Source organism: Bos grunniens, chromosome 8, assembly GCF_055505025.1.
Source record: "Bos grunniens cultivar Pamir isolate PY7600 chromosome 8, Bosgru_T2T1.0, whole genome shotgun sequence".
Taxonomy (NCBI): domain Eukaryota; kingdom Metazoa; phylum Chordata; class Mammalia; order Artiodactyla; family Bovidae; genus Bos; species Bos grunniens.
This window is the reverse complement of record NC_141172.1, coordinates 102,716,528-102,744,073: the sequence shown is the minus strand read 5'-3', so window position 1 is coordinate 102,744,073 and position 27,546 is coordinate 102,716,528. Positions and strand designations below refer to the sequence as shown.

The following is a 27,546-nucleotide window of genomic DNA, read 5'->3' as shown; positions in this document are numbered from 1 at the left end:
CAGGCCCCTCACTGTGTCCCCAGCACCCAGGAAACCGAAGGGCACCAAGTCCTCCAGCACCGTTATGACACCAGAGAACAAGACTGACAAAAGCCACCAGGTGGGGGCTTTCGGTTTTAGCTTACATATGTAAAGAGCACAGAAGTCATCACTCCCACTCTTCTAAGAAGAAAAAAGATGACAAACTGAAAACCCACAACTTTGAATGGAGAATTGAGGTTACACAGCAAACCATCAACTCTGACAACTGGACAGACAAGCAAATACAGAGAAGTACAGCTTGCTGGGAACAGCCACAGAGCTCCAGGCAGTAACTGGTGGGTCACTTTAACCATAACTGCCTAACTGCTGGAAGCTGAGTGTCCACTGGTTTGGGACCCCTGAGGACCCAGTCTTAAGGGGAGCCTCAACAGGTTCATACTTTCGAGAGAAGGGGAACCATTTTTGAAACAGTGCAGAACTCTCTGTTCTCCAGAACAGAAAGCCTGTCCTCCAGAGGAAGTACTTCTCATAGACTTATCTGAACTACTGTGCTGTGTACTCTTCTCTGTCCATGGGATTTTGCAGGCAAGAATACTGGAGTGGGTACTTCCTCCTCCATGGAATCTTCCTGACCCAGAGATCGAACCCACATCTCCTGAATCTCCCACACAAGCAGGTGGATTCTTTACTACTTAGCCACCCGGAAAGTCCTATCTGACCTGGGGGAAGGGCAATGGGCCCACATCAGCTCCATCCTGTCTCACATAAGGGGAGAGAAGGAAAAGGCTCAGAAACTCTTCTAGAGGTCCCAGCCCAAGAACTCAGGCCCACTAAAAAAACTAGTGAGAGCTTTAATCCTAAAATTTAATCCTCTCCTTAACAACTTACCACCACATCATAAAGACGAGAGCATAACAACAGTGGATTGCAACTGAGAGCTGCAAGACACAGATTCTATCTAAGGAGGTGTTCCTAGGGAAACCCAAAGACAACAGGAAGAGGGGAGGGGGGATAAACAAGGAGGGAGCTGAAACCTCTGGCATCTACAGGTACACGTGTGAGTGCCAAGTTGCTTCAGTCGTGTCTGACTCATTGTGACCCTGTGGACTGTAGTCTGCCAGGCTCCTTTGTCCACGGGCTTCTCCAGTAGAGAATACTAGAGTGGGTCACCATGCCCTCCTACCGGGGATCTTCCCAACCCAAGGATCAAACCTGAGTCTCTTATGTCTCCTGCATTGGCAGGCAGGTTCTTTACTAACTAGTGCCACCTGGGAAGCCCATCTACAGGTATGCTGCTGCTGTTGCTGCTAAGTCGCTTCAGTCGTGTCTGACTCCGTGCGACCCCACAGACGGCAGCCCACCAGGCTCCCCCGTCCCTGGGATTCTCCAGGCAAGAACACTGGAGCGGGTTGCCATTTCCTTCTCCAATGCATGAAAGTGAAAAGTGAAAGAGAAGTCGCTCAGTCGTGTCCGACTCTGTGCGACCCCATAGACGGCAGCCTACCAGGCTCCTCCATCCATGGGATTTTCCAGGCAAGAGTACTGGAGTGGGGTGCCATTGCCTTCTCTGATCTATAGGTATAACAAACATTAAATGTGGTCCAGTAACATCACATAGCCATAAAAACAAAGTTTCACACTAAAATTCTCACGATATCAGTTCTTATTAAATTCATCATGTCTGGCTTTTAACAAAAAATTATAAGGCATGCTAGAAGGCAAGAAAAAATAGTCTGGAGAGACAAAGTAAGCATCAGAATCAGATACAGATATGACACAGGTTTTGAATTGTAGTTTAAAATAACTATGATTAATACATTAAGGGCTCTAACAGAAAAAAATAGATAATATGTAAAAACAAATGGGTGACATAAAAGAAGAAATCAAAACTCTAAGAAAAAATGCTAGAAACCAAATACAGAGCAACAAAAATGAAGAATGCCTTTGACAGGCTCCTCAGCAGACTGGACACAGCTGAGGAAAGAATCACTGAGTTGGAAGGTAGGTTACACAATTCCCAAACTGAAATACAAGAGATAAAGAATGAGATGATAAAAACTTCCGGTTTCCACTTCAACTTGGAACGAGTTCACAAGAGAGAAGCTAAGGATTTTCCTGCTGGTCCAGTGGTTAAGAATCCTCCTCTGAATGCAGGGGACGCAGGTTTGATTCCTGGTCAGGGAACCAAGATCCGACATGCCACAGAACAAGTAAACCTGCCAACCACAACTACTGAGCCTGCACGCCACAGCTAGCGTCCATGTGCGGCAATAAGAGATCCCACAGGCCTCGACTAGGACCCGACACAGCTAAATAAATAAACAGATCTTTTTTTAAAAGAGAGGAAGAAAAGCTTGACAAACTGAAAAATCAATAACTTATCTTAGGCCATCAGAGAACAGATCTCCAGGCCCTGAAATCTGGAGAGAAAGGTGAATAAAGAGACTCATAGCTTACCACGAGCTGAAGCTGCCCCCTGCAGCCAGGAGCTGGTAGGAACACTTGGGGGTAATTGCAGAGACTGAGCACAGATGGGTTTGAGGGAGAAAAATCTCCTGGGGGTTGCAACTCCTTCCTGAGTTTTATCTCCAGGAGCCTTACCAGCTTCTCAGGGTTTTAAGATGGAAGAAAGTTCTCTTGGTGAAAAGTAACAATTTTTAAATATACCCAGAACATTCTGTGCTATTTAACAAAGGCCTACCCTCAAGGGAAAATATTTATGGAGTTTAACCAAAGTGAGTTCTACAAGGAACTAACTGACATCAGGGCAGGGAAATATCCAAATCCAGTCCCCTCTGACCTTCCGGTCTGACCTAAAGAGGAAAAAAAAATAGAGACGCACTTGTTAAGGTCACAGGCCAGGGACCCAGGCCCACTAAAAGACTGAACACTAGTCACAAGAGTCTAACATGCTTCTCCTCTCCCCAAACCTCGCCACCACATCAGTAGGGCTCCTGAACAATTAATAGAGGATTACAGCTAAAGGACCTGCAAAGTTCAGACTCTACTTAAGCAGTCTCAAAAGAAACCCGAAAACTACAGGGGAGACAAAAACAAGGCCACCAGAGGAAATTTTAGCCTCTGACACCTACAATTATAGCAAATTGTTAGCACAGCCTAACTCCTAACCAGATAGACATAAAACCTCAAACTAAAATGCTGATTACCTCAGTTCCTGTTACTAGTTATATCATGTCTGGCTCTCAATCAAAAATTACAGGGCATGATTAAAGGCAAAAGACAAGTCTAAAGAGACACAGCAGGCATCACAGTCAGACTTGGATACGAAACAGATTTTACAATTTTCAAGCCAGGAATTTAATACAACTATGATTAATATACTAAGGGCTCAAAATGGAAAAGGTGGACAACACGTAAAAATGGATAGCAATGTAAGCAAAGAGACGAAAACTCTAACAAAGAATCAAAAGCAAATGCCAGAAAGTGAAAATGATAAAGCAAAGACGTGAAAGAATGTAAAAAAAAAAAAAGAAGAAGAAGGTGAATGTCCAAGAACTATAGGATAATTACAAAAGGTGTAACATATACATAATGAGAGTGTCAGGGGAAGAAAGAAAACAAAAGAAATATTTGATATAATAATGGCTCAGAGTTTTCCAAAATTAATGACAAGACACTAAACCACAAATCCAAAAAGCTCAGAGAGCAACAAGCAAAATAAGTAACAAAAAATCTACACCTAGGCATATCATATTCAAAGGACAGAAAAATCAAAGACAAAGAGGAAATCATGAAAGCAGCCAGAAGTCATTAGAAACAAATGAACAACAACAAGAAAAGCCTGCTTACCTATGGAATAACAAAGATAAGCATCACCCTGGAGCTCTCACCAAACACCATGCAAGCAAGAAAACAGGGGCATGAAATACTCATGGTGTTCAAAGAAAACAGCTACCAACGTAGTAACCTGTATCTGGTAAGATTCCCCTTTAAAAGTGAAGAAGAAATACAGACAAACATTTAAGGAAATCTGTCACCAGTAGATCCCTAAAAGAAATTTTAAAAGTTCTTCAGGGAGAAGGAAAATAACAGGTCAGAAACTCAACATACACAAAACAAGGAACAGTGTGGGAGAAGGAAAAAATGAAAGTAAAATAAAATTTTTATTTTTTTTATTCTTCAGTCACCTAGTAGATAACTTCGTTCAAAAGAGTAGTAAGAAAACAATATATGGACAACTATAATCTGTGAATTAGTGAGATGAATAACAGCAGTTTCACAAGAGATTATTGTTGTTGTTGCTGAGTTGCTAAGTCGTGTCTGACTCTTTGTGACCCGATGGACTGCATCGTGCCAGGCTTCCTTGTCCTTTACTATCTCCTGGAATTTACTCAAACTCATGTTCATTGAGTTGGTAATGCTATCCAACCATCAAATCCTCACAAGAGAAGGGAGGGAACAACTAGGAATCCTGTTATAAGATACATGCACCACCTGAAGCAAAACAGTGTTATTTTAAAATGGACTTAGATTAAATGTTAATGTATACTGCAGAGTCTTGGGCAATCACTAAAAAAAAATTTTAAAGACTTCAGATGCTATGAGAAGGGAGAATACAGAATCATATAAAATGCTCAATTAAAACCAGAGGAGGCAGAAAAAAAGAAAAGACAAAAAAGAAAAACTCAAGGACAACAAATAGAAAACAGTTCCAAATATGGTACATATTAATAATCACTTTAAATATGAATAGCCTAAATACACTGATTAAAAGACAGAGACTATCAGAACACATTTAAAAAAAAAACAAACAAAACTCCAGATCCAACTATATTTTGTGTCCTAAAAACAAAATCCACTTTAAATATTGATATAAAAACATATATATATACATTAAAAGTAAACACATAGGGGAAAAATATACCATGCTAACACAAATTAAAAGAAATCTAGAGTAGCTATATTAATTTCAGACAAAGCAAGAACCAGAGCAAGAAAAACAGGAATAAAAAGGAGTATTACACAATGACAGGTCAATTCTGCAAGACACAACAATCTTTAACATACATGCACCTAACAACACAGCACGAGAATATCTGAGACAAAACTGACAGAACTACAAAGTGACGCCTAACATCAGTAAGGATATAGCTAAACTGAGTAGCACCATCAATCAACAGGATCTAACTGACATTTATAGAGTACTTCATCCAACAACAGAATACACACTCTTCTCAAGCTCACATAAAAGCCACCAAAACAGATTACATTCTAGACTAAAACACACCTTAACAAGATAAAAAAAAAACAACAACCAGAAACCATACAAAACATGCTCTCAGACCACAATGGGTTTAACCAGAAATAAATAATAGAAAACTGTATTTTAAATTTCAAAATATTTGCTGGAAATATTGATGGAAAACTTAAATACTTGGAGATTAAACAAGAGTCTTCTAAATAACACATGGGTCAAAGTGGAAGTCTCAAGAGAAATTTTTAAATATTTTTAACTAAATGAAAATGAAAACACAATTATTAGAATTTGTGGAACGCAGTGAATGCAGTGCTTAGAGGGAATTTTATTGAACTGAATACATATATTAGAAAAAAGCTGGATCTAAAATCATTCATATATGCATCCATCTTAGGAAACTAGAGAAAGTAGAACAGTATAAACTTAAAACAATCATAAGAAAAGAAAGAGCAGAAATCAATGAAACTTCAAACTGGAAATCAATAGCAAAAATTAATGAAAGCAAACACTAGTTGTTTGAAAAGACCAATAAAACTGATGAACCTCTAGCCACGATCAGTTCAGTTCAGTTGCTCGGTCGTGTCTGACCCTTTGTGACCCCATGGACTGCAGCACACCAGGCGCCCCTGTTCATCACCACTCCTGGAGCTTGCTCAAACTCATGTCCATCGAGTCAGTGATACCATCCAACTATCTCATCTTCTGTCATCCCCTTGTCCTCCTGCCCTCAATCGTTCCCAGAATCAGGGTCTTTCCCAATGAGTCTGTTCTTTGCACCAGATTGCCAAAGTATTGGAGTTTCAGCTACAGCATCAGTCCTTCCAACGAATATTCAGGACTGATTTCCTTTAGGATAGACTGGTTGGATCTCCATGCAGTCCAAGGGACTCTCAAGCATCTTCTCCAACACCACCATTCAAAAGCATCAATTCTTTGGCACTCAGCTTTCTCTATAGTCCAACTCTCACATCCATACATGACTACTGGAAAAACCATAGCTTTGACTAGATGGATCTTTGTTGGCAAAGTAATGTTTCTGCTTTTTAATATGCTATCTAGTTGGTCATAGCTTTTCTTCCAAGGAGCAAGCATCTTTTAATTTCATGGCTGCAGTCACCATCTGCAGTGATTTTGGAGCCCCCCAAAAATGAAGTCTCTCACTGTTTCCATTGTTTCCCTATGTATTTGCCATGAATGGGGGACCAGATGCCATGATCTTCATTTTTTTAATGTTGAGTTTTAAGCCAACTTTTTCACTCTCCTCTTTCACTTTCATTAAGAGGCTCTTTAGTTCTTCTTCACTTTCTGCCATAAGGGTGGTGTCATCTGCATATCTGAGGTTATTAATATTTCTCCTGGCAATCTTGATTCCAGCTTGTGCTTCATCCAGCCTGGCATTTCACATGATGCATATAAGTTAAATAAACAGGGCGACAATATACAGCCTTGACGTACTCCTTTCCCTATTTGGAACCAGTCTGCTGTTTCATGTCCAGTTCCAACTGTTGCTTCTTGACCTGCATATAGATTTCTCAGGAGGCATGTCAGGTGGTCTAGTATTCCCATCTTTTGAAGAATCTTCCAGTTTGTTGTATCTACACAGTCAAAGGCTTTGACATAATCAATAATGTAGAAGCAGATGTTTTTCTGGAATTCTCTTGCTTTTTCAATGATCCAACGGATGTTGGCAATTTGATCTCTGGTTCCTCTGCCTTTTCTAAATCCACCTTGAACATCTGGAAGTTCATGGTTCATGTATTGTTGAAGCCTGGCTTGGAGAATTTTGAGCATTCCTTTGCTAGCATGTGAGATGAGTGCAATTATGCAGTAGTTTGAGCATTCTTTGGCATTTCCTTTCTTTGGGATTGGAATAAAAACTGACCTTTTCCAGTCCTGTGGCCACTGCTGAGTTTTCCAAATTTGCTGGCATATTGAGTGCAGCACTTTCAGAGCATTGTCTTTTAGGATTTGAAATAGCTCAACTGGAATTCTATCACCTCCACTAGCTTTGTTTGTAGTGATGCTTCCTAAGGCCCACTTGACTTCACATTCCAGGATGTCTGGCTCTAGGTGAGTGACCACACCATTGTGATTATCTGGGTCATGAAGATCTTTTTTGTATAGTTCTTCTGAGTATTCTTGCCACCTCTTCTTAATATCTTCTGCTTCTGTTTGGTCCATACCATTTCTGTCCTTTATTGTGCCCATCTTTACATGAAATGTTCCCTTGATATCTCTAATTTTCTTGAAGGGATCTCTAGTCTTTCCCATTCTATTGTTTTCCTCTATTTCTTTGCATTGATCACTGAGGAAAGCTTTCTTATCTCTCCTTGCTATTCTTTGGAACTCTGCATTCAAATGGGTATATCTTTCCTTTTCTCCTTTGCTTTTAACTTCTCTTTCCTCAGCTATTTGTAAGGCCTCCTCAGACAACCATTTTGCCTTTTTGCATTCTTTTTCTTGGGGATGGTCTTGATCACTGCCTTCTGTACAACGTCACAAACCTCCGTCCATAGTTCTTCAGGCACTTTGTCTATCAGATCTAATCTCCTGAATCTATTTATCACTTCCACTGTATAATTGTAAGGGATTTGATTTAGGTCATACCTGAATGGTCTAGTGGTTTTCCCTACTTTCTTCAATTTAAGTCTGAATTTTGCAATAAGGAGTTCATGATCTGAGCCACAGTCATGTGGCTAGCCATGATAACCAAGACAATAAAACAGAAACACAAATTACTAATATCTGAAGTGGAAAAAGGCTATCAGCATTGATCTCATGGATATAAAAAATAAAGGAATATTATGAACTCTTTGCCCATAAATCTAACTTAAATGAAATGGACCAATTCCTTGAAAGACACAATTTAGTAAAATTCAGATAAGGAGAAACAAATAATCTATTTCATACATTTATATATATATATATATATATATATATATATATATATAACTGAATCAATAAAAAAAGCCTTCCAAAAAAAAAAAAAAAGTACCAGGTTCAGATGGTTTCAGTAGCACACTCTGATACTTGGGGATGAAATGATACCAATTCTCTACAATCTTCTCCAAGAAAAAGCAGCACAGGGGACACTTCTCAACTCATTATATGAAGTCAGTATTACTCTAACACCAAGACCAGATAAAGATAATACAAAAAAAAAGAAAACCACAAATGACTCTCTTTCCTGAACACTGATGCATAAATCACCAATAAAATATTAGCAAACTTAGTTGAACAACATATAAAAAGAAGCATATGTGTGAAAGTTGCTCAGTCGTGTCCGACTCTTTGCGACCCCATGGACTGCAGCCTGCTGGGATCCTCTGTCCATGGAATTCTCCAGGCCAGAATACTGGAGTGGTAGCCGTTCCCTTCTCCAGGGGATCTTCCCAACCCAAGGACTGAAGTCAGGTCTCCTGCATTGCAGGTGGATTCTTTACCATCTTGGCCACCAGGGAAGCAAAAAGAGGTATACACCATAACCAAATGAGATTTATTCCAGGTATGCAAGGCTGGCTTAAACACTGAAAAATCAATTCACATAATCCATCACATCTACAGGCTAGAAAGAAAAATCATATTGTCATATCAATAGCTGTGCATCTGACAAGATCCAACACCTATTTATGATAAAAAAAAAAACTCTCAGAAAACTAGGAATACAGGGGAACTTCCTCAATTTGATGAAGAATATGTATCAGAAAACCTACAGCTAAGATCACCCGTAATGGTGAGAAACTAGATGCCTTCTCCTGGAAGAAAGGCAAGGATGGAAAGACTAGAAGGAAGGCAAAGACGTGCCCTTCTCCATCCCTACTCAACATCATACGTGAAGTCCTAGCTAATGCAATAAGACAAGAAAAGTAAATTAAAAGCATACAGACTGAGAAGGAAGAAATAAAATTTTCTTTATTCAAAGATACATGACTACTGTTTAGAAAATACAAAAGAAAACCCTCGATATTAAAAAAAAAAACTGGAATAAGTAATATAAGAAGGTGGCAGGATCCCAGTTTAGTATTTTAAAAAGTCAATTGTTTTTATATCTACAAACAGGATACTGTAAATGGAAATTTAAAACACAATACCACTTATATTGGCACTAATAAAAGAGAGCATTACTTAGGTATAAATCTAACAAAATATGTAAACGATACATGAAGACTATAAAACTCTGATGGAATAAAATAACAAAACTCTAAATAAATAAAGAAATATTTCACATTCATGAAAGAAAAACTCAATATTGTTAAGATGTTGGTTGTCAACTTAATCTACAGAATCAACACAATCCCAATCAAAATTCCAGCAAGTTACGTTGTGACTGTTGACAAACTAACAGTAAAGTATACATGGAAAGACCAGAAGACCCAGAGTAGCCAGTAGAGCACTGAAGAAGAACAAAGGCAAAAAACACACTATCTGACTTCGAGACTTACTGTAAAACTATGGTAATCAAGTGTGTGGTACTGGTGAAAGAACAGACAAATAGATTAGCAGAACAGAAATAGAAAGCTCAGAAAAAGACCCACAAATACAGTTAAATGATCTTTGAAAAAGCCAATTCAATGGAGAAAGGACAGTCTTTCAACAAATGTACTATCAATAGAACAACTAGATAGCAATGTGCAAAAAAAAAAAAAACACCTCAGTTCAGTTCTGTGCTTGTCCCCCCAGTATACAGACACCAACCAGTACCACTTTCTCTGGGGAGTATGTATCCGCGATCTTGGAAGCTGTCAATATACCCTCCCTCCCCACTTCCAGCCACTTCATGTCCAACCACTCCCGAGTCAGGTCAAAACTCACAGAGCTCTTAGGACAACTTTTACTATCAGTTTCAGATTTTTCCCCAGTCCCAATTTCATATCAATTTCTTTCCTTCCTTTTGTCTACATAAATTGCTTCCTGCAGAATGGTATCTATTTTTTGCTCCCTGGTTTCTCTCCAACACTGCACAGGGTAGAAGTCTAACAAACACTTCCTAAATGAGTGAACTTTTATGTTCTGCACATCACATGTCTCCTGATACATCAAAATATCAATACACCAAATACCAACATCCAGAGGGGTTATTTCCAGGTTCTGGGAAGGTTATAGATGACCTTGATTTTTTATTCCTTTTTTTTGGCTCATCTGGACTTCCTAACTGTTCAGCAGTGAACCTGCATTCCTTTGGTTAATAAAAATAATAATAGAAGTAAAAAGAAAAAAAAGGCAAGAAAACAACATAAGAAAGGTCAGGTTTACACAAATATCAGGAGTGATGATTCACGTTACAGAAGGTACTTTTTGCTTTGTAAAAAAGCTCTGTCATAAAAATCTTGTATGCAGGGAAAATTCAAAAAAAGGGTTTGATTAGCCGGAAACTTTTCAGGATGATGTGAAGTTCAGAATCTTGTTTGCCCAATGGAAACAAAGAAGCTGTCCGTTCTTCCTTCCTTCCAGACATGTGCTGTTTCCTTCTGTCTCCTCAAAGGAGGTCGTGGCAAATTCCAACTCATCAGTTCTGAACTCAGTGACCTCTGACCCCATCAGCCTCGGAGGGCTTTTCCTTCAGATGTGGATGTCTTGAGACTCTGGGAAAAGAGACTGGATCCTCAGTTGCTGTAACCAGGAAGAAACCTTTGACCCACTGGATGGAGACAGAACAACCTTGGCCTGACAGGCGAAAAGAAAGACTGCAGTAATTCTCTGGCCTCAGAATAGAAACCAGGTGCATAACTCTCACCTGGTTTGAGAGGTGGGGAAACAAACCAGAAAGGAGAAGTAATTTACTTGCCCTAGCCATTTAGGTGGAGAAGGCAGTGGCACCCCACTCCAGTACTCTTGCCTCAAAATCCCATGGACGGAGGAGCCTGGTGGGCTGCAGTCCACGGGGTCGCTAAGAGTCAGACATGACTGAGCGACTTCACTTTCACTTTCCACTTTCATGCATTGGAGAAGGAAATGGCAACCCACTCCAGTGTTCTTGCCTGGGGAATCCCAGGGACGGGGAAGCCTGGTGGGCTGCCGTCTGTGGGGTCTCACAGAGTCGGACACGACTGAAGTGACTTAGCAGCAGCAGCAGCCATTTAGGCAGAAGACACAGGGCTCAGGATTCCAATCTCAGTCTGACAGATACGAAAGCTTCACGATAAATGAAGCTTTATGGTCAAGGAACTTTTAAAAATGGCAAAAGTACTGAGTGCCTGATCCACACCAGGTTCTGAGCCAAGACCACCAACAGGAACGCCACCAGCCCTGTCCCTGGGGAGTCTGCACACGAGCAAGAGAAAATCATCCCATCACACAATGCCCAATAACCACAGAACTGCTAGTCATCATACAACCGACTTCCGCCTGTGAAATGGACTACCAGGTAGAGTTCATGCCTTCAAGCCAAGTGGAACACAGAGACACCTAAGCTACCACCAGCCACATAGCAATCTGCAGAAAACCACCGCTAAATCCTATTAGGACTACTACAAACTGCCACTGTGGCTCCTCTCATGCCAGGCACTGTGCTTAGCACTTCCTATTCAGTACTGCACTTAGTCATCACGACCACCCTATGTTGTAAGCTCGTTTCTCCTCATCATGTCCAACTCTTTGGGACCCCATGGACTGTAGCCCACCAGGCTCCTACATCCATGGGATTCTCCAGGCAAGCATGCTGGAGTGGGAAGCCAGGAGCTCTTCCAACAGAGATTCTCTGTTCTGGACTCAGATGATGCAAAGGCTTCCATGCCCAGCCCAAGGCTCCATTTGTTCCCTAGCTCCAACCAGGCATCAAGCCCTTGCCTGGTTCAGATAGGATGAGATTCTGGCCACAGGCCCCAGCATCCTCACTCACTCTTGTTCACAATAAGTCAGGGAGGCTGGGGTGATGGAAAGTCTGTCCATTTAGTCATGGACTGACTGTTAAACACTGGCCAGGTCCTCCCTTCACTGGGCAGTCGAGCCCATGGGCTCCAACTTGGCTTTGCTACCTGTTGGTGAAGTCAACACCTAGCTTCAGTTTCCTCATCAGTAAAAAGGAGATGATGACAGCATCTACTTCAGAGCTGTCCTGAGGATGAGACACATGGACAAGAGGTGCCTTCTACAAGCCCCTGGATTTCCACCATCAGAGCACTTATCCTGTATACTAGAAACCTGCCTGTTTGTTTACTAGTGAACCCCACAGGGCAGGGGTCCTGTGGTCTAATTCACTCTGGTATCTAGTACAGTGCTCGACCTACATCAGGCACTCAATAAACACTTCTGGGATGGATGGATAAATGACCAAAAAGAATGATAGAATGGGACCCCTTGCTACTCTGGGCCACACGTACCCTGGGGTGGAGCATGCTGAGTGCTAAGCTGGGAGCATACACAGCTCACCGATGCTTGCCTTTGCTGATGGCTACATCTCCAGGCTGAGCGAATAGGCCTCCAGTATCCCTGACCAGAGACCACAGAAGGCTTGCTGTCCTTGACAGGCGGTCTTCCATCACCTGCTGGGATCTCTCCGGGTTCCTGCCCCTGTTAGGTATACGTGCTTGATAAATACAGATTCAAGGCAAGCTTTTCCCCCGTCTCCTTCATCCACATAAACCTCTGCTATGTTACCCCAACCCAGGAGAGCCTTGAGGAGCTGGCAGCTTCACCTGGGTACTGAGACATTTTAAAATATGTTTATGCTTTCCAGACCCTTAAGCACGATGGAGAGGCAGTCATTTCCCTTTTCCTGGGACTCCGTTTCTCTGCCTGCAAACTAAGACAACCATGCCCGCCTGGCCCAGTTCCCAGGACCGCCCTGCAGAACTGGCGTGAACACAAGACGTCGCGGAGTTCCGCAAACCTGAACCGCTGAGTAGAGGTGGTATCGGAGAAGGCACCACCCTGTGAAGGGGTCTGCGCCGTTCTCAGGGGCACCAGCAACGCCATCTCAGGAGCCAGCAGGGCCTCTCCTGACTCGGAAAAGGGACTACCACTTGCCAAGGCTGTTCCTGGCCCAGAAATCTGCCAGAAGGGTCGGCAAGAAAGCCTGGCAGCCCGTTCCCCTCTTTGGGGGCATGCACATACACAGTCTAACTCATAAATAAAAATCTGATTATCACAAGCTTTTCCAAAGCCAACGTGACTGAGTTTTAATCTTTCATAAAGAAAAACTCATAAAATATTCAAGCGAGACCTGTGCGTCTCAGGAGACCAGGAGTGGCTCTTGGCAGCCCCCCAGCTACAGACACGCCGGTGGGGGTCCCCAGACCTCTGCCGTCAACTGCTGGAGCCTCCTGCCTGCCGCGGCTGGTGTTCAACCAAGTCATTAGCAGCAAGCAGGCCCGGCTCTGCCAGCCCCAGCTAACTCTCCAGCCAGCCTGCTCCTCTTGGCTGCTTTCCCCGCCTTTGGCTCTTTCTACTTGACAAGATCTATTTCTACAAGATCGGGGATGCCCTGGGATCCTTTTCACACTGTGCAGCAAGGAGAACAGGCTGAAAGTGACAAAACGGGTCTGTCAAAGCCCCTGAGGCTCACAGGAGAGGAAAACAGGGAAAAGACCCCTCCCTTTCTAAATCATTCATTCAGGCTCATCAGGAGGAGACTAGGCAAAGTATGAATTGTAGGTCGCCTCTGTACCTAGCTTATGGATCTTCCTTCCCAGGATTCATCCATTCATCCAAAAATTATTTGAGGTGATCCTACTACATGCCAGACCCTGTGAGCACCAGGATGCAACAGAACGAAGAACACAGACAAAAACCCCTGCCTGCCTTCATAGAATAAAGGTTGTTTCCAGGGCTGGGACAGCACAAGACAAGCCCTGAATACCTTGCTGAGCATAAGGACAAGCTCAAAGAATAATGGGCATTTGTCAAAAGGACAGAGGAGCCTGCATGAAGGGGCTGTCACTGGCCAAATCTGGAACAATTTCAGCAATAGAATATGATAGTAATGGATTATAATCCATAAAATAAACAGCCAGGAGTTAAACCTGTATAAATAAATAAATGAATAAATGAGGAAGAAAGGAAAGCTCTTTCTACAGTAGAATTCCAACTAATAAATGTACAAAGAATGACAGAAATAGGAAATCACTATTTGGCAAACACCAAAGTAATAACTGTTGCAGGCAAGAATCATCTAAGGATGTCAGGGACAGAAAGTGTAATGAGAATCAAGTTATTCGCATAGTCTCAAAGATACTTCTTAATATGAAAGGTAAGAGAGTAACTGGGAAACCAGGCAGACACCACCATAACTAAGTGTTCAAAGTTCACATCACTAGTGATAAATCATACTAACATCCCGTACCTTCTGCTGTGATGCCCAGGAGGGGTATCATCCCTTCTGGGCGAGCTACGAAAAGAAACACAGAACCCAACTCAGTGATCCAGCAAATATCTGGAAAACCTATGAGAGGCATTCTACAGAATAATTAGTAAGGACGCTTTAAAGGGGTCAAGGGCACAGAATTCAAAGAAAGGCCCATGATCTGTCCCAGACTGGTGACAATTGAGGGGACGTGACAACTAAATGCAATGGTGGATCCTGGACTGAATCCTGGACTATTGGTGGGGGCCACTGGTGAAACCTGAATAACCAGAATACGGTCTGTGGCTTAGTACATAGGATTGCATTGCTATTCATTTCCTGTGCTAATATGAATTTCATAACATAACTGAAGCATTATACGATGGTTATGTAAGGCGCTAACATATGAGGAAGCTGGGTGTAGGATACATGGAAATTCTTTGCATTACTTTTGCAAAATTTTACGTCTAAACTGCTTTCAAAAGAAAAAGTTATTTTTTAAAAGTGTTTTTTAAGCCCTGCCTTCACAAAGCTTACATCCTTGGGAACGCAAAGGACGGAGACAGAAAGGAAGCATAATTTCTTTCTAAAGGTAAAATAGGAAACAGTACTATGGGAGAAAATGGAGCAAAAAAGGGCGATGGGACAAAAGGAGGATATAACTTTAAATATCAAGGTCAGAGGAGGCTTACTGAGAAGACTAAATGGAAGTGAGAGAGAAGTCAAGAAAATAACTGGGGAATGCCTTCTGGGAAGAGGAACAGCAAGTGCAAAGGCCCTGAGGTTGCAGTGCCTAATGTAAAAGAGGAAAAACATGGCCCGAGCGAGCCAGGACTCTCTCTCAGCTCCATCCCTGCTTCCAGGGGAGTCTGCCACTCTATTCCACCCTCTTCACACATCCCATTTCTTCCTGAACAAGCTGGCAGGTCAGCCACCAGCAGGCAAGGCAGGATGACATCTTAGGGGAGGTTAAGTCCTAAAGCCAGTACATAAACCTGAGATCTTAGCGTTAAAACTCGCAAAATCACTGTGAACGGTGACTGCAGCCATGAAATTAAAAAACGCTTGCTCCTTGGAAGGAAAGCTATGACAAACCTACTGCTAAGTTGCTTCAGTCGTGTCTGACTCTTTGCGAGGTTCATAGCCCACCAGGTTCCTCTGTCCATGGGATTCTCCAGGCAAGAATACTGGAGTGGGTTGCCATGCCTTCCTCCAGGGAATCCTCCCAACCCAGGAACTGAACCCTTGTCTCTTAGGTCTCCTGCATTGGCAGGCAGGTTCTAGCACCACCTGGAAGCCATAGACAAACCTAAAAATACTAAAAAGCATACTAAAAAGCAAAGACATCACTCTGCCGACAAAGGTCTGTATACTCAAAGCTATGGTTTTCCCAGCAGTCATGTACAGATGTGAGAGCTGGACCATAAAGAAGGCTGAGCACCAAAGAACTGATGCCTTTGAATTGAAATGCTTTTGAAAAGAGAAGACTCTTGAGAATCCCTTGGACTACAACGAGATCAAACCAGTCAATCCTAAAGGAAATCAACCCTGAATATTCATTGGAAGGACTGATGCAGAAGCTGAAGCTCCAATACTTTGGCCACTTGATGTGAAGAGCCAACTCACTGGAAAAGACCCTGATGCTGGCAAAAAGTGAAGGCAAAAGGAGAAGAGGGTAGCAGAGGATGTGATGGTTAGATAGCACCACCGACTCAATGGACAGGAATTTGAGCAAACTCTGGGTTATAATGATGGACAGGGAAGTCTGCTGTGCTGCAGTCCATGGGGTCGCAAAGAGTCGGACAAAACTTAGCGACTGAACAGCAGCAAACTCACAACCAGTGACTCCTTGGGAAGGCACTGCTCCTTGGGAGACTATCTTCCCGTTTTTCCAGAAACCCAATGTCCAGTTGGTCCTCTGGAGTTGGAACAGAGCAATGTTTTTCTGGTTGAGCACCTGATGAAGATGTTGACCTGCATTAAAGGACCCTATTGTATGAAAAACACATATTTTGCACCATAACAATCACAGTCAGTGGGTCAATATGCTCTCATTCTTAGAGAGACGGAGAACACCAGTTCTCACCCCAGGACATCTGCCACCTGCACAATACATATTCTCCGGAGTTAAGTGCATTTCTGTTGAGATGTCATGGTACCCATTCATTAAATTACATCCCTGCTTCAAAACCTTCCCATGGGACAATTCTCAGGCTAGACTGGTACTCTCTACATCTACAACTAAACAACGCTGGACATTTCCTAATTGCAGGAGAACCGCAAACTGAACTGACGTTAAGCCTTTCTAATATAAATTTTCTGCTGGGACCTATCACCTCCTACCTGCCGCAGAGCTCATCACTGGCACCAGGAAGGAACAAGAGCAACCTAACGCTGGCAGAAAGACGGGAGTCAGCGAGTCCTGCCTACACTGTCAGTTTGCTTCGCTTTCTGAGCCTGGGCTCACGGCTGTGATTTTTTATTGCGGCCATATAACACGGTCATATTTTCCGCTAGTAAAATTGTCCCTGTGTCATACAATAGAATCAAATTGATCAATATTTCATGGTACTGCAACAACAACAAAAAAACCTTTCTGATAGCCCCATGCTTCCCCCACCATAATACACACACATACACATAAACACACACACAAACACACACCTCTAAGAATGGTTCAAAGGAGTAACAACATCTTTTCATAGGGTTACCATAAAGAGAAATGTGATAAATACTGACTAGGTACCTTCATTCACTCACTCAACAAATAATTAGTAACCATTCATCATGTCAAGGCCTTGCTGGAAACTGAGGACACAGTAATGAATAGACAGACTGTGCCCTCATGGGTCTTAAGACTGGTTACACACATTTCCTTAGTTAGCAAAATTCTTCGCTTGGTTTTCAGGGTCCTCCACCAAGATAACTGGTATGTCTCCATCCATCCATCCATCCATCCATCTACCTCTCTCTTCCTCTTCCTCTCCTTCCATCCCCATTCCCTCCCCAACAAGTAGACCACCTGCTATTTTCGACCTCCTGCTATTTTTAAGCATTTTCAAATCTAATTCACATATAAAGCCTCTGCTAATTATCATCTTTCTACCTCTTCATTAGAGCCTGGGATGGTCTCTCCTCTCCCCTCGGCCTATCTCAACGTTAACCACCCCCAAGATCACACACCTCCTCCGGCAGGTCCCTAACCCTCCCTTCCTCCACCCTCTTTCCCTTTCCTCTCCCCACGCCCACATCCCACATCCCCAAAGTTCAAAGGGACCCCACAGTCTCACTTCTCAGGAGTTCACCTCACCCTTCATTTCATCTCTCTACAAAGGCAGGTCAAGGGTAAGGACCTCATCCACCCTTTGAGAATCCTCTGCCCCAATTCAAGGCACACAGGACAGGAGCTCTGGGTGACACCTGGCTGGTGGCTGCACAGGAAGGTTTATCTCAACCCCAAGTTGAGATAAGACATCTGCACAGAGCCTGATGTCTAGTAGATGTCCAATAAAAAGACACTTGGTTGCTTCTGACACTGTTTATCTTCGAAAGTTTTGCTGAACAAGGAAGAAGACTTCCTCCACGGTTAATGGTGAGGAGAAGAGCACTGACATGCTATACTCTTAAGATATTTGGGGAAAGTGTTAGAAAGGCAGGGGTGTAGTACATTCCAAGGGGTGGGCGCGGTGCAGGTCATTCCCACAAATAAACTAGGCTGGGGTACAGAGCTGGGAAGACAAGGAAGCCACACTTAACCTTTTACTGCTGACAGCTGGCCAGTAGGAACTCATGTCCACTGCTGCCTGGGCATTCAGACTGTCAAAACAAGTGGGAAATCTGAATTGCTAAAGATGGACAACCAACTCAACTAGTGTGGACCAACAGTGTTTAAACTCTGGTTGAACCTCTGTTCCGACACTCCTTCCCTCCTCCACCCAGCTCCCATCTTGTTTACCCGAGTTTTGAACAGAAAAGGTGTTTTTATAATTAGCATAGTGTTTGTGTTCCACAAACGGGAGCTTTCAAAAGGCTTAAAAATAGACTGATTCCTTACACACCTTACAGTTCTTCCCCTGAAGATCTTGTTTACACTAGCATTTTCCTAAGCAAATCCTCTTTTGGAAAGGACCATCGCAGTTCACAAATTCTTAAACAGGCAGCTCCGGATTATTAGGACATCATGAAATACCTTCAGGCAACTTCCGAGCCCCATCAATGGGTTCCTCTGCCTGCTGGTATAAAGTGGGAAGGAGGGTTTCTCTGAAATACCAAATACTATAGCTAAAACAAAGGGAACCGCAAGTAGAGGATATTCCAGAGCTGGAGGGCCTGGCTACTTGAGGGCTCCTGGAAACAAAAGAAGCTCCTGGAACATGGCCAGCCTCTGGGATCTGAGAACAAACATGGACTTTGGTTTAAGAAAACCCAGCTTAGGGGAGTCAGACACCACCTTGCTGAAGGCTGGTTTATCCAATTTACGGAAAGGATGTCCATGACAAAAAGAACCACCATAAAAAAGCCACTCTCTCCAGGGTAATATTTTAGGTCTTCATGTCTATTCAGGTCATTAAACAAAAGGTGTGCTTGGACAGGGAAAGAGTGGCCAGGTTGGCGAAAGCCAGATAAACAAAGCTGATCTCCTTTCTTGACTGCAGGACCTTTCAGATCCAATGGCTGCTATTACTTCCCTGGTGACTCAGATGGTAAAGAATCTGTCTGGAATGTGGGAGACTAGGGTTTGATCCCTGGGCCGGGAAGATCTCCTGGAGAAGGAAATGGCAACCCATTCCAGTATTCTTGCCTGGAGTTTTCTATGGACAGAGGAGCCTGGTGGGTCCCTGGGGTCGCAATGCGTCGGACATGACTGAGTGTAATTAACACACACAACACACTCTCTAAGATTGTATGTGCTCCACTTAGAAGTGTATCTGGCCCTAACTCATCCTCCTCCTATGGACCAGCTCCATCCTCTCGCTACGGACTACCCATTGAGCATACTGTCTGAGCTGCCTTTCAGAGATAGAGGGAATTAACCTAAACTTCTAGGACCAGGAGAAGAAAAGCCTTGCCAAAGATCCACCATTGGTTAATTTAAGACAGATGCTTCCCTCGAACCCAGGACCACAGTCATACTCAAGACCAGCACTATCTAGCCTACCCGTCTGGCTAAACAAGACAGTAAATCCAGTGCTCATGCGCCAGGGAGCAACTGCTGCTGAATTCCCAGTCTGCCCTTAGCACAAAACGCTGAAAAAAGTACAAACCAATAGCTGGGCCCAGAGTTGCAGGATCTTGGTTACAGTAACAGGCCTAGCTGAGTGGTCAGCCAACCACTGCTTACATACCTCTAGGGACGGGGCTGTCACTCCCTCTGCTCAGTTCCTCCTGTCTGGATACTAACTAGACAAAAAGAACACTTCTTGTGTATTCTTTCCCACACTTGCAATGTGGCACTAAGCTGGGCACAGAGCTGGAAGACAAGGAAACCCGCTTACCTGTTCCTGCTGATAGCTGGCCAGTAGGAATTAGCGTTCACTGCTGCTGGGCATCTAGGCTGTCAAAACAAGTGGGAACTCTGAATTTCTAAAGACGAGCAACTAACTCAACTAGTGTGGACCAGGTTTGGCCAGGGGATGCAGCTTTATTTTAAATACGTCTACAGAGGAAGGCGGGCTTCCCTGGTGGCTTGGTGGTAAAGAATCTACCTGCCAATGCAGAAGACTTGGGTTCAATTTCTGGGTTGTTAGATCCCCTGGAGAAGGAAACGGCAACCCACTCGTGTTCTTGCCTGAAAAATCCCATGGACAGAGGAGCCTGGCAGAGCTACAATCCGTGGCATCGCAAAAGAGTCAGACACGACTGAGCAACTAAACAACTGCAAGCAGTCAGCAAGGGACTTCGAGGCCCGGCAGCCCCGGCTTGAAATCTCAGCTCCACCAGGTACTCGTGGGTAGTTTTGCATGGATACCTGGGAACCTCCGTATCCTCACTGGCAAGAGCGTGGGTACCAGTCCCAGACTGGGGAGGGGGTGCTGAAGGAGACCCTGTGAGCAGTCCCTGACCCTAGCACAGGGTTAGTGGTTAGGTGAAATTCACTCTGCTTACTCTCTCTCCAGAGCCTACACCTCCCCTCTGGGTCACCTGTCCACACAGCCACCCCAGGAAAGAGCCCAGATGAACTCGATGAGACGGGAGAGTGGAGACAGCACAGTGCCTCTGCAGTAATAGCTCCCTCTGACCTGAAGAAACTGGCAAATCCTAATAACTCTGGTGCTGAAGGGGTGTTTCAAGAACCAGTGCATCACTCAACTGTGCAGGAGGGAAAGAGAAGCCCGGGGAGGGGGCGGGTGGCGGGGGGTAGGACCTGCCTCGGCACACACAGCAGGTCATCAGGTGAAGCAGACAGAGCATCCCCACTCACAACAGGGGAGGAAGACAAAGGAAGAGCCAGAAGGTGGTGCAGCAACCCCAAACCCTCATCACGTCCCACTGATTTTTTAATAGACTTTAACAATTTACTGACACCAGCGGAGCTTATAAAGTAGTTTAATTGAATTAATTAGGCAGTCATGACTTACTCCCGAGTTCCCCCTTTGGCTCCAGGGAGGCTGTGCCAGCCGCCTGTTTAACCCCTCGCGCCCTAGAGCCTAGAGGGGCTGTCACTCACTCTCGTTTAAGACAATTCACCACGGTCTCCGCCGGTTTCTTTCCTAAACTGGTGCTCACCCTGGCCCCCATCTGTATCCCAACACTAAGCTCACCTCTGCACCAGGATCTGCCTGCCCTGAGTGGCTGGATGGAGGAGATCCTCTATCCTTGGGAGGATGAAGGCTCCCTTCTCTGGCAGGTTCCCCAGGCAGCAGGGGCAGCAAAGGGTAAGGGTCCCTGGCTGAGCGTGGGAACCACCCACTGGCCCCCCACCTCCTCCACTGTCCTGACTCGTCAGCCTCAACTTCACCACCCAGGAGAGGCTGGTCGATGCCACCTGGAGTGTGGTCCATTTACGAGCATCATCAGCTCCGCCTGGAAGCTTGTTAAAACCCAGACTCTCCGGCACCGCCCTCACCCACTGAGCCAGAGTCTCTGGGGGGTGAGGCTCCGCGAGCTGGGTTTAACAAGCCCTCCAGGTGATGCTAATACACACTAATGCCGGAGAAGTCGTCTGAGTGATCACGAAGATGTCTTCTAGATGACAAAGTCTGGGAAATGATCCAAATGTGAAAACCAATTCACTTACGAGATATTCTTCACAGCATTATTTACAACAGGGAATATTACACAACATCCCCAACCTGGGCACTGCTGTGTGAACTAGGATACGGCCACTTCACGGAACACCGTACAGCCAAAACCACGGGCTTTACAATAAAACTGGGAAATGCAAATCCTGTGAGCTGAGCCTGTTTTTTCTTCTAAGCGGAAAGAAGCTGAACCTATTGCACTCGTTGGTTTAAAAAAAAAAAAGGAAAACAGTCAAAACGCCCAAGATGTAAACTTCAGGTAGGAATCTATAGGTGATCTTCTTTCTTCCTCAGACTTCTCTGTGTTTCCCAACTTTTTCTATACAAATATTTGCTACTTTTTGTCAGGAAGGAAAAACAAACTTTGGTTTAAATAAAACAGAAAGTTGCTGAGAGAAGTTACTACCGACGAAGCAGGAAGTTCTGCACTAACTTGAAACTCTCTGTGTCTGGCTTCCTAAGCCTCCCACTGGACCACGAGGTCCCTGCCGCCTGGGACAGAGGACAGGACCGCCCTGCTCACAGAAGGTGTGAAGGGAGAGAGGCAGGGAGGGAGGGGGGATGGAGGGATAGAGAAAAGTGGCTTCGGGTGAACCGCCCTATGAGACTGGCTTTCCCTTGGCATATAATCAGAGGAGGTATTTAAGTACAAATGTCAAGATGTAATGGCAAGAGAGAATATAGCCCTGAAGAGCCAGACCCAAGAGAAAGGAGAAAATTCACCCAGTGCCCACGAAAATGTCCTGTCCAGCGGCTCACACGCTCATGCTTTTTCCTGGACACACCTGGCTGGCAGAGACACGCTCATTAGGGGAGTAATAAGTCACTGTTTCCAGGAACTTCTAAGCTGGACGGCCAGTCCACCCCAGCTGGCTCACGGTAAGCAGACGCGGCAGGAATCAATAATTACAAAGGGCAGAGCAGGAGCCAGGTGAGCAAACACCAGGCTGGGCAGGATGCTCCCCTACTTGGAAGCCAGGGTGGGGACTCACCCCGCACCCCACTCTCCGTGGGCACCCACAGTACCAACTGCCCTGGCGGGAGGGACAGTGAGAACCAAGCGTGGAGGTTGAGAAACCATTGGTGGGTCCAGAAGAGCCGTTTGGTGTGGCAGGGATGAGGGGTGGATCGGGGGCTCATAAAGATATGCTGGGCCATGAGGACTGCGGATAGGGGCTGGGGCGCACCCCTCTTTCAAGCACCAGGAACTAGGAGACACCAGGAGGGAAAGGTGGGATGAAAAGAAATATCCCATGCTGCCAAGTTACTGCTTGTCTCTAGGCAAGTCCAGGCTTTGAGGCCAGCAGGCCTCAGGGAAGAAATCACCATTCTTGTTCTCCTCTCCCCCAGCCCAAGCGGACAAGCGCTTGGCACCATGAGGCACTGGACGGGGGCCCACTGGGTTTTGAGGTGGCCATATGTCCCGAAATCTCAGGAAAAAGGCAACCAGACAGAGAGCCCAGGAGTGGAATGGTCATCCTAAACCACCTGACCCTTCCCCTCTTATCCAAATTTTCTCCTGTGGTATAACCGTGCCCCACCCGAACCCAGGGGCACAGGGACACAGAGTCTCTGGCCCCTGACCTCTGAGTAAAAGCCAACAAGCCCTCAAAATCCCAGAAGAACCTGGGCTACAGGCAATCCCTGCCCAGGACAAGCTTTGGTCTCCTTTACCATCACACAACAGCAGAGAGGAGAGGGGCAAAAGTTGCACCTTAAACCCTAGACTCCTACCTGGGTTCAGCAGTGGGAATGGGCACTATAGGATTAGAGGGCAGATGGTGATCGACCCAGAGGTCTGCTGGGTACCATGATCTCCTACAGAACTGGATCGGAAAGAAGGCGAGCTCAGTAAGGAGCTCCCTGTCCCTGGAGAGGTTCAAGCAGAGGCTGGAGAGCTGACCTCTTGGTATGAATGATGCTTAAGAGACTGAGCTGGGGGCAGGGGGCAAAGAGGAGAATGACTTTGACATTCCATGCTTACTGTGATATGTTCTGATTCTTCCCAAGGCAGACGAGCATCTGATAAGGTTTGAGCAATGAATCTGTGCAAGGGTCTTCCAAATGGGTCCCTCTCCTCCAGCCTGCTTCAGGAGCCACCCAGGAGGTGGCCAGGCCAGGTCCCCTCAGGGCCCACACACACCTCCCCACTGGACAGAGGAGATACAGTGTTCAGGGTCCACAAAAAAAAGCTTTGATTTCTTTAAAACCAGAATAAAGCACTGAACTTTCAGGTCAGAGAAAATGCTTGCCATGTAATATTAACACAATCATCATTTATACCAATGAAGTCATAAAAAGTAATCTAAACTCTTTTTTTTAGATTTTTTTTTTAATGTGGACCATTTTTAAAGTCTTTATTGAATTTGTTACAATATTGTTTCTGATTTAAGTTTTGTTTTTATGGCCAAGAGACATGTAGGATCTTAGCTCCCCAACCAGGAATTGAACCCACACCCCCTGCATTGGAAAGCAAATTCTCAACCACAGGATGGACAGAGAAGTCCTCAGATTTTAAATATATTTTAATGAAGGAAGCCGATCACGAAGGCAAAAGTACCTGGGGACCACGAAAGTCATAATGTGGCTGTCCCTCTCCAATTAAACAAAACAAAACACTTTTATCTATTTGATATACTGAGCTCCTCTGTAAGACTTCATTTGTGAAAAGGTTCTTTGGCTAAAAAGATTTTTGAGATCTCGAAGTGAGTAAAAGTAGTATTTTCCTCAACCAGGGGTTGGGATCTTAATTTATGAACCAATGAAATGTGGTGCCATGTTAGTCGCTGAGTTTTTCCAGCTCTCACGACCAGTCCTGTGCCACAGGCTTTAGGCGGCAGTGGTTCTTAGTAATGCGGGCTCACCGTGCATTACTCCCCCTTTTCATGCTATTTCCAATGTATGTCGTGAGACACAGAACGTTTTAGATGGAGAATAATAATGCTGATCTCTTCAACAAGGGATTCCACACTTCAGACTCACTCCCAAGCTCAGTGACACCTCCTCACTCTGGAAGTGAAGTGAAAGTTGCTCAGTCGTGTCCGACTCTTTTCGACCCTGCGGACTATACAGTCCATGGAATTGTCCAGGTCAGGGTACTGGAGTGGGTAGCCTATCCCTTCTCCAGTGGAACTTCCAGACCCAGAAACTGAACTGGGGTCTCCTGCATTGCAGGCGGATTCTTTTCCAGCTGAGCTATCAGGGAAGGAACAGTTCAAATCTGAAGGAGGGAAATCCCTGAGCTGGATAAGCCAGGTGAATAGTCCCATCAGGAGAAAGGAGAATCCTTTAAAGAAAAACCTAAGGCAGCGGGAAACTCAGCCAATTCAAAGACAGTCATCAGCCTTAGGACCTCAACCCACAGCATGTGAAAGCAATACTCGGGCAGTTGGTTAAAATCTCAGATTCTGGGACATCCCTGGCAATCCAGTGGTTAAGGCTCCTTGCTCCCAGTGCAGGGGGCTTAGGTTCCATCCCTGGTTGGGGAACTAAGATACCACAGGCCGCACAGTGCAGCCAAAAAAAAAAAAACAAACAAAAAAAACAAAATAAAACAAAAACCCCTCAGATTCTCCACCTCCCCCACCCCGGATGATTCAGAAACAGCAGGGGGAAGCTGAATGTCCCAGCTGCTTTTAGTGCAGGAGGTCCCAGACCTCCCTCGGAAAAGAGCTCATCTACTAAAGATCAAAGAGAGAATTTGGGGGAGTCCCCAGCCTGTTGGGCTCTTGTTTCCTGGTATCAATTAGAGGGTAAGGCCCCCAAGGGACCTCTTGTTTTGTAGCCTCAGAGTGGAACGGCAACAGCATGGTGAGCTCCTCTCAACACGCAACACCCACCCGCCCTACACACACACACACACACACACACACACACACACACGGTGAGCTTCTCTCAACACACAACACCCACCCTCCCTACACACACACACACACACACACACACACACACACACACACCGTGAGCTTCTCTCAACATGCAAAACACACACACACACTGCCTCTGCTCTCCCAGCTTTACCTTCCCTGGGAGCAGCTCACCTCCACCCAGGTGGCTGAAGAACAGGGGCTCCAGCACTGAAAAGTCAAGGCCCGACATCTCCCTCCATCTGCTCAGTGTCAATGTGGTACAGTTCTGGGCGAAAGCCGACCCATGCCAGAGGGAGTGATGGCCTGGAAGCCTCACTTGCTCCAGGTGGTGAGAGAGAACAACTGACAGAAACTGGAAGGAGGAATGCCATTGTCAAACCAAGGCCAGATGAGAGAAGTTGCTCAGCAGGTGCCCAATAAGACCACGGAGCACCATGGATGATGGACACTTTCATTTCTGCCTATTCAGCATCCCTGATTCCAACAAAGAACTTTCTTGTCCTTTCAGGAATCTACAGTCCCAGTCCCCAGCACCAAGAGTCAAATGACCTACGTCCATCAATTAGAACAACACACCCTCCTGCACTGTGATTGGTTCAGGGATATGCCTGTGATTCAAGCTGGGCCAATGTGAGCCTTCCTTAGGACTTGGATGAAACCCTTGGGAAACAAGTTCTCTCTTTTCACTGGGATTAACTACTCCAGTGGGGTGAGAAATAAGGCTGGGGACACTACAGCCATTTCTGCCACCACTTGGGGAACGCCTGCAAGAAGAGCAAATCAATACAAGCAAACAAGAGCTGAGAGATGGAGAGCAACACACTTCTGATAACCCCAACTAAGTTACCTGAGTCCAGCCCTGGACTTTTCAGTATGTCAACAAATGAGCTCCCCTGGTGGCACAGTGGTGAAGAATCCACCTGCCACTTTGGGAGACACAGGTTCGATCCCTGGGCCAGGAAGATCCCTGGAGAAGGAAACGGCAACCCATTCCAGTATTCTTGCCTAGGAAATCCCATGGACAGAGGGGTCTGGCGGGCTACAGTCCATGCAGTCACAAAACAGTCAGACACAATTTAACAACTAAACAACAACAACATCAACAAATATCCCGTTTCATGCTATCAAGTTTTAGATTACACTTTGAGTATCTAAAGACCTTTTTTAGAAAAAATGGATAGTCAGTTGTATGAACCAGCAGATTTGGTTTAAAGGCAGAAAAAATCCTCACTTTCCTGGGACCTGGAGCAAGCCATGCCACCACTCTCAGTTTCCGTTTCATCCTAAGCTCCCAAGGTTGTGGTGGACATTTAAATTATATCACATAACTACAGGAAACAGTTAGGACATGATTTAGCATTTGTAGGTGCTCAACAGATGTCAGGAAAGCAAGTCTCAGCCTAACAGTAGATCCCCGCAGGCATCCCCATTTGCTACAGAAATGATATTAGTCCTACGATGCCAAGCTGGTGGAGAGTCTGGCAAGGCAAAATGGCCACCAGGGACACAAGTGAAAAGAGAAACAGCTAGGAGAAGCCCTTTCTTAAGAAGCATGAGCCCTGGCAAGTTCCCAGCACTTTAGAGGACTCAAAGCAATTTCATATCATCTTCTATTCCCACAACCTCTGCTATTAGAATGAGACTCTCAAAGTATAAAGTGGCACACCCTTTACAAGGGCCAATTTGGTAATATCGTTTAAAATGCTCAGTCTCTGACACCACGATGCCTCTTCCAGTACACTATCTTTTCAAAGTACTCTCACAGATGTAAAATAACATTGATATAAGAAGTGCTGATGGATTCTGCTCATGAAGGAGTCCGCAGAACCAGATTTGCCACCCACCTTAAACAACCAAGACACTGGACAAAACATTTGAAACAATTATTTCTAGACACTGGGCAGCAGGCTTACAGGACAGTAGCCCCTAAGAGAGGAAAGCAAACAGGCTGGGTCC

At 44.8% G+C, this 27,546-nt stretch overlaps 1 protein-coding gene across 50 annotated transcripts in view; it reads right to left on the bottom strand.

Annotated features, from left to right (window-relative positions):
- ZNF618 (zinc finger protein 618) overlaps positions 1-27,546 on the bottom strand; it is a 200,914-nt gene that overhangs the window by 135,583 nt on the left and 37,785 nt on the right. For 22 of the 50 annotated variants that reach the window (XM_086414546.1, XM_086414550.1, XM_086414547.1 and 19 more), the window contains exons 1-2: positions 21,242-26,102; positions 12,569-12,709 (exon numbers count right to left, since the gene is read on the bottom strand). The exons of 16 other annotated variants lie outside the window; for them this stretch is intronic. In XM_086414546.1, the coding sequence (XP_086270672.1) occupies positions 12,569-12,709; positions 21,242-21,481 (381 nt within the window). In that variant the 5' untranslated portion in view covers positions 21,482-26,102. 12 more of the 50 variants (XM_086414582.1, XM_086414587.1, XR_015169328.1 and 9 more) reach the window with 11 other exon arrangements.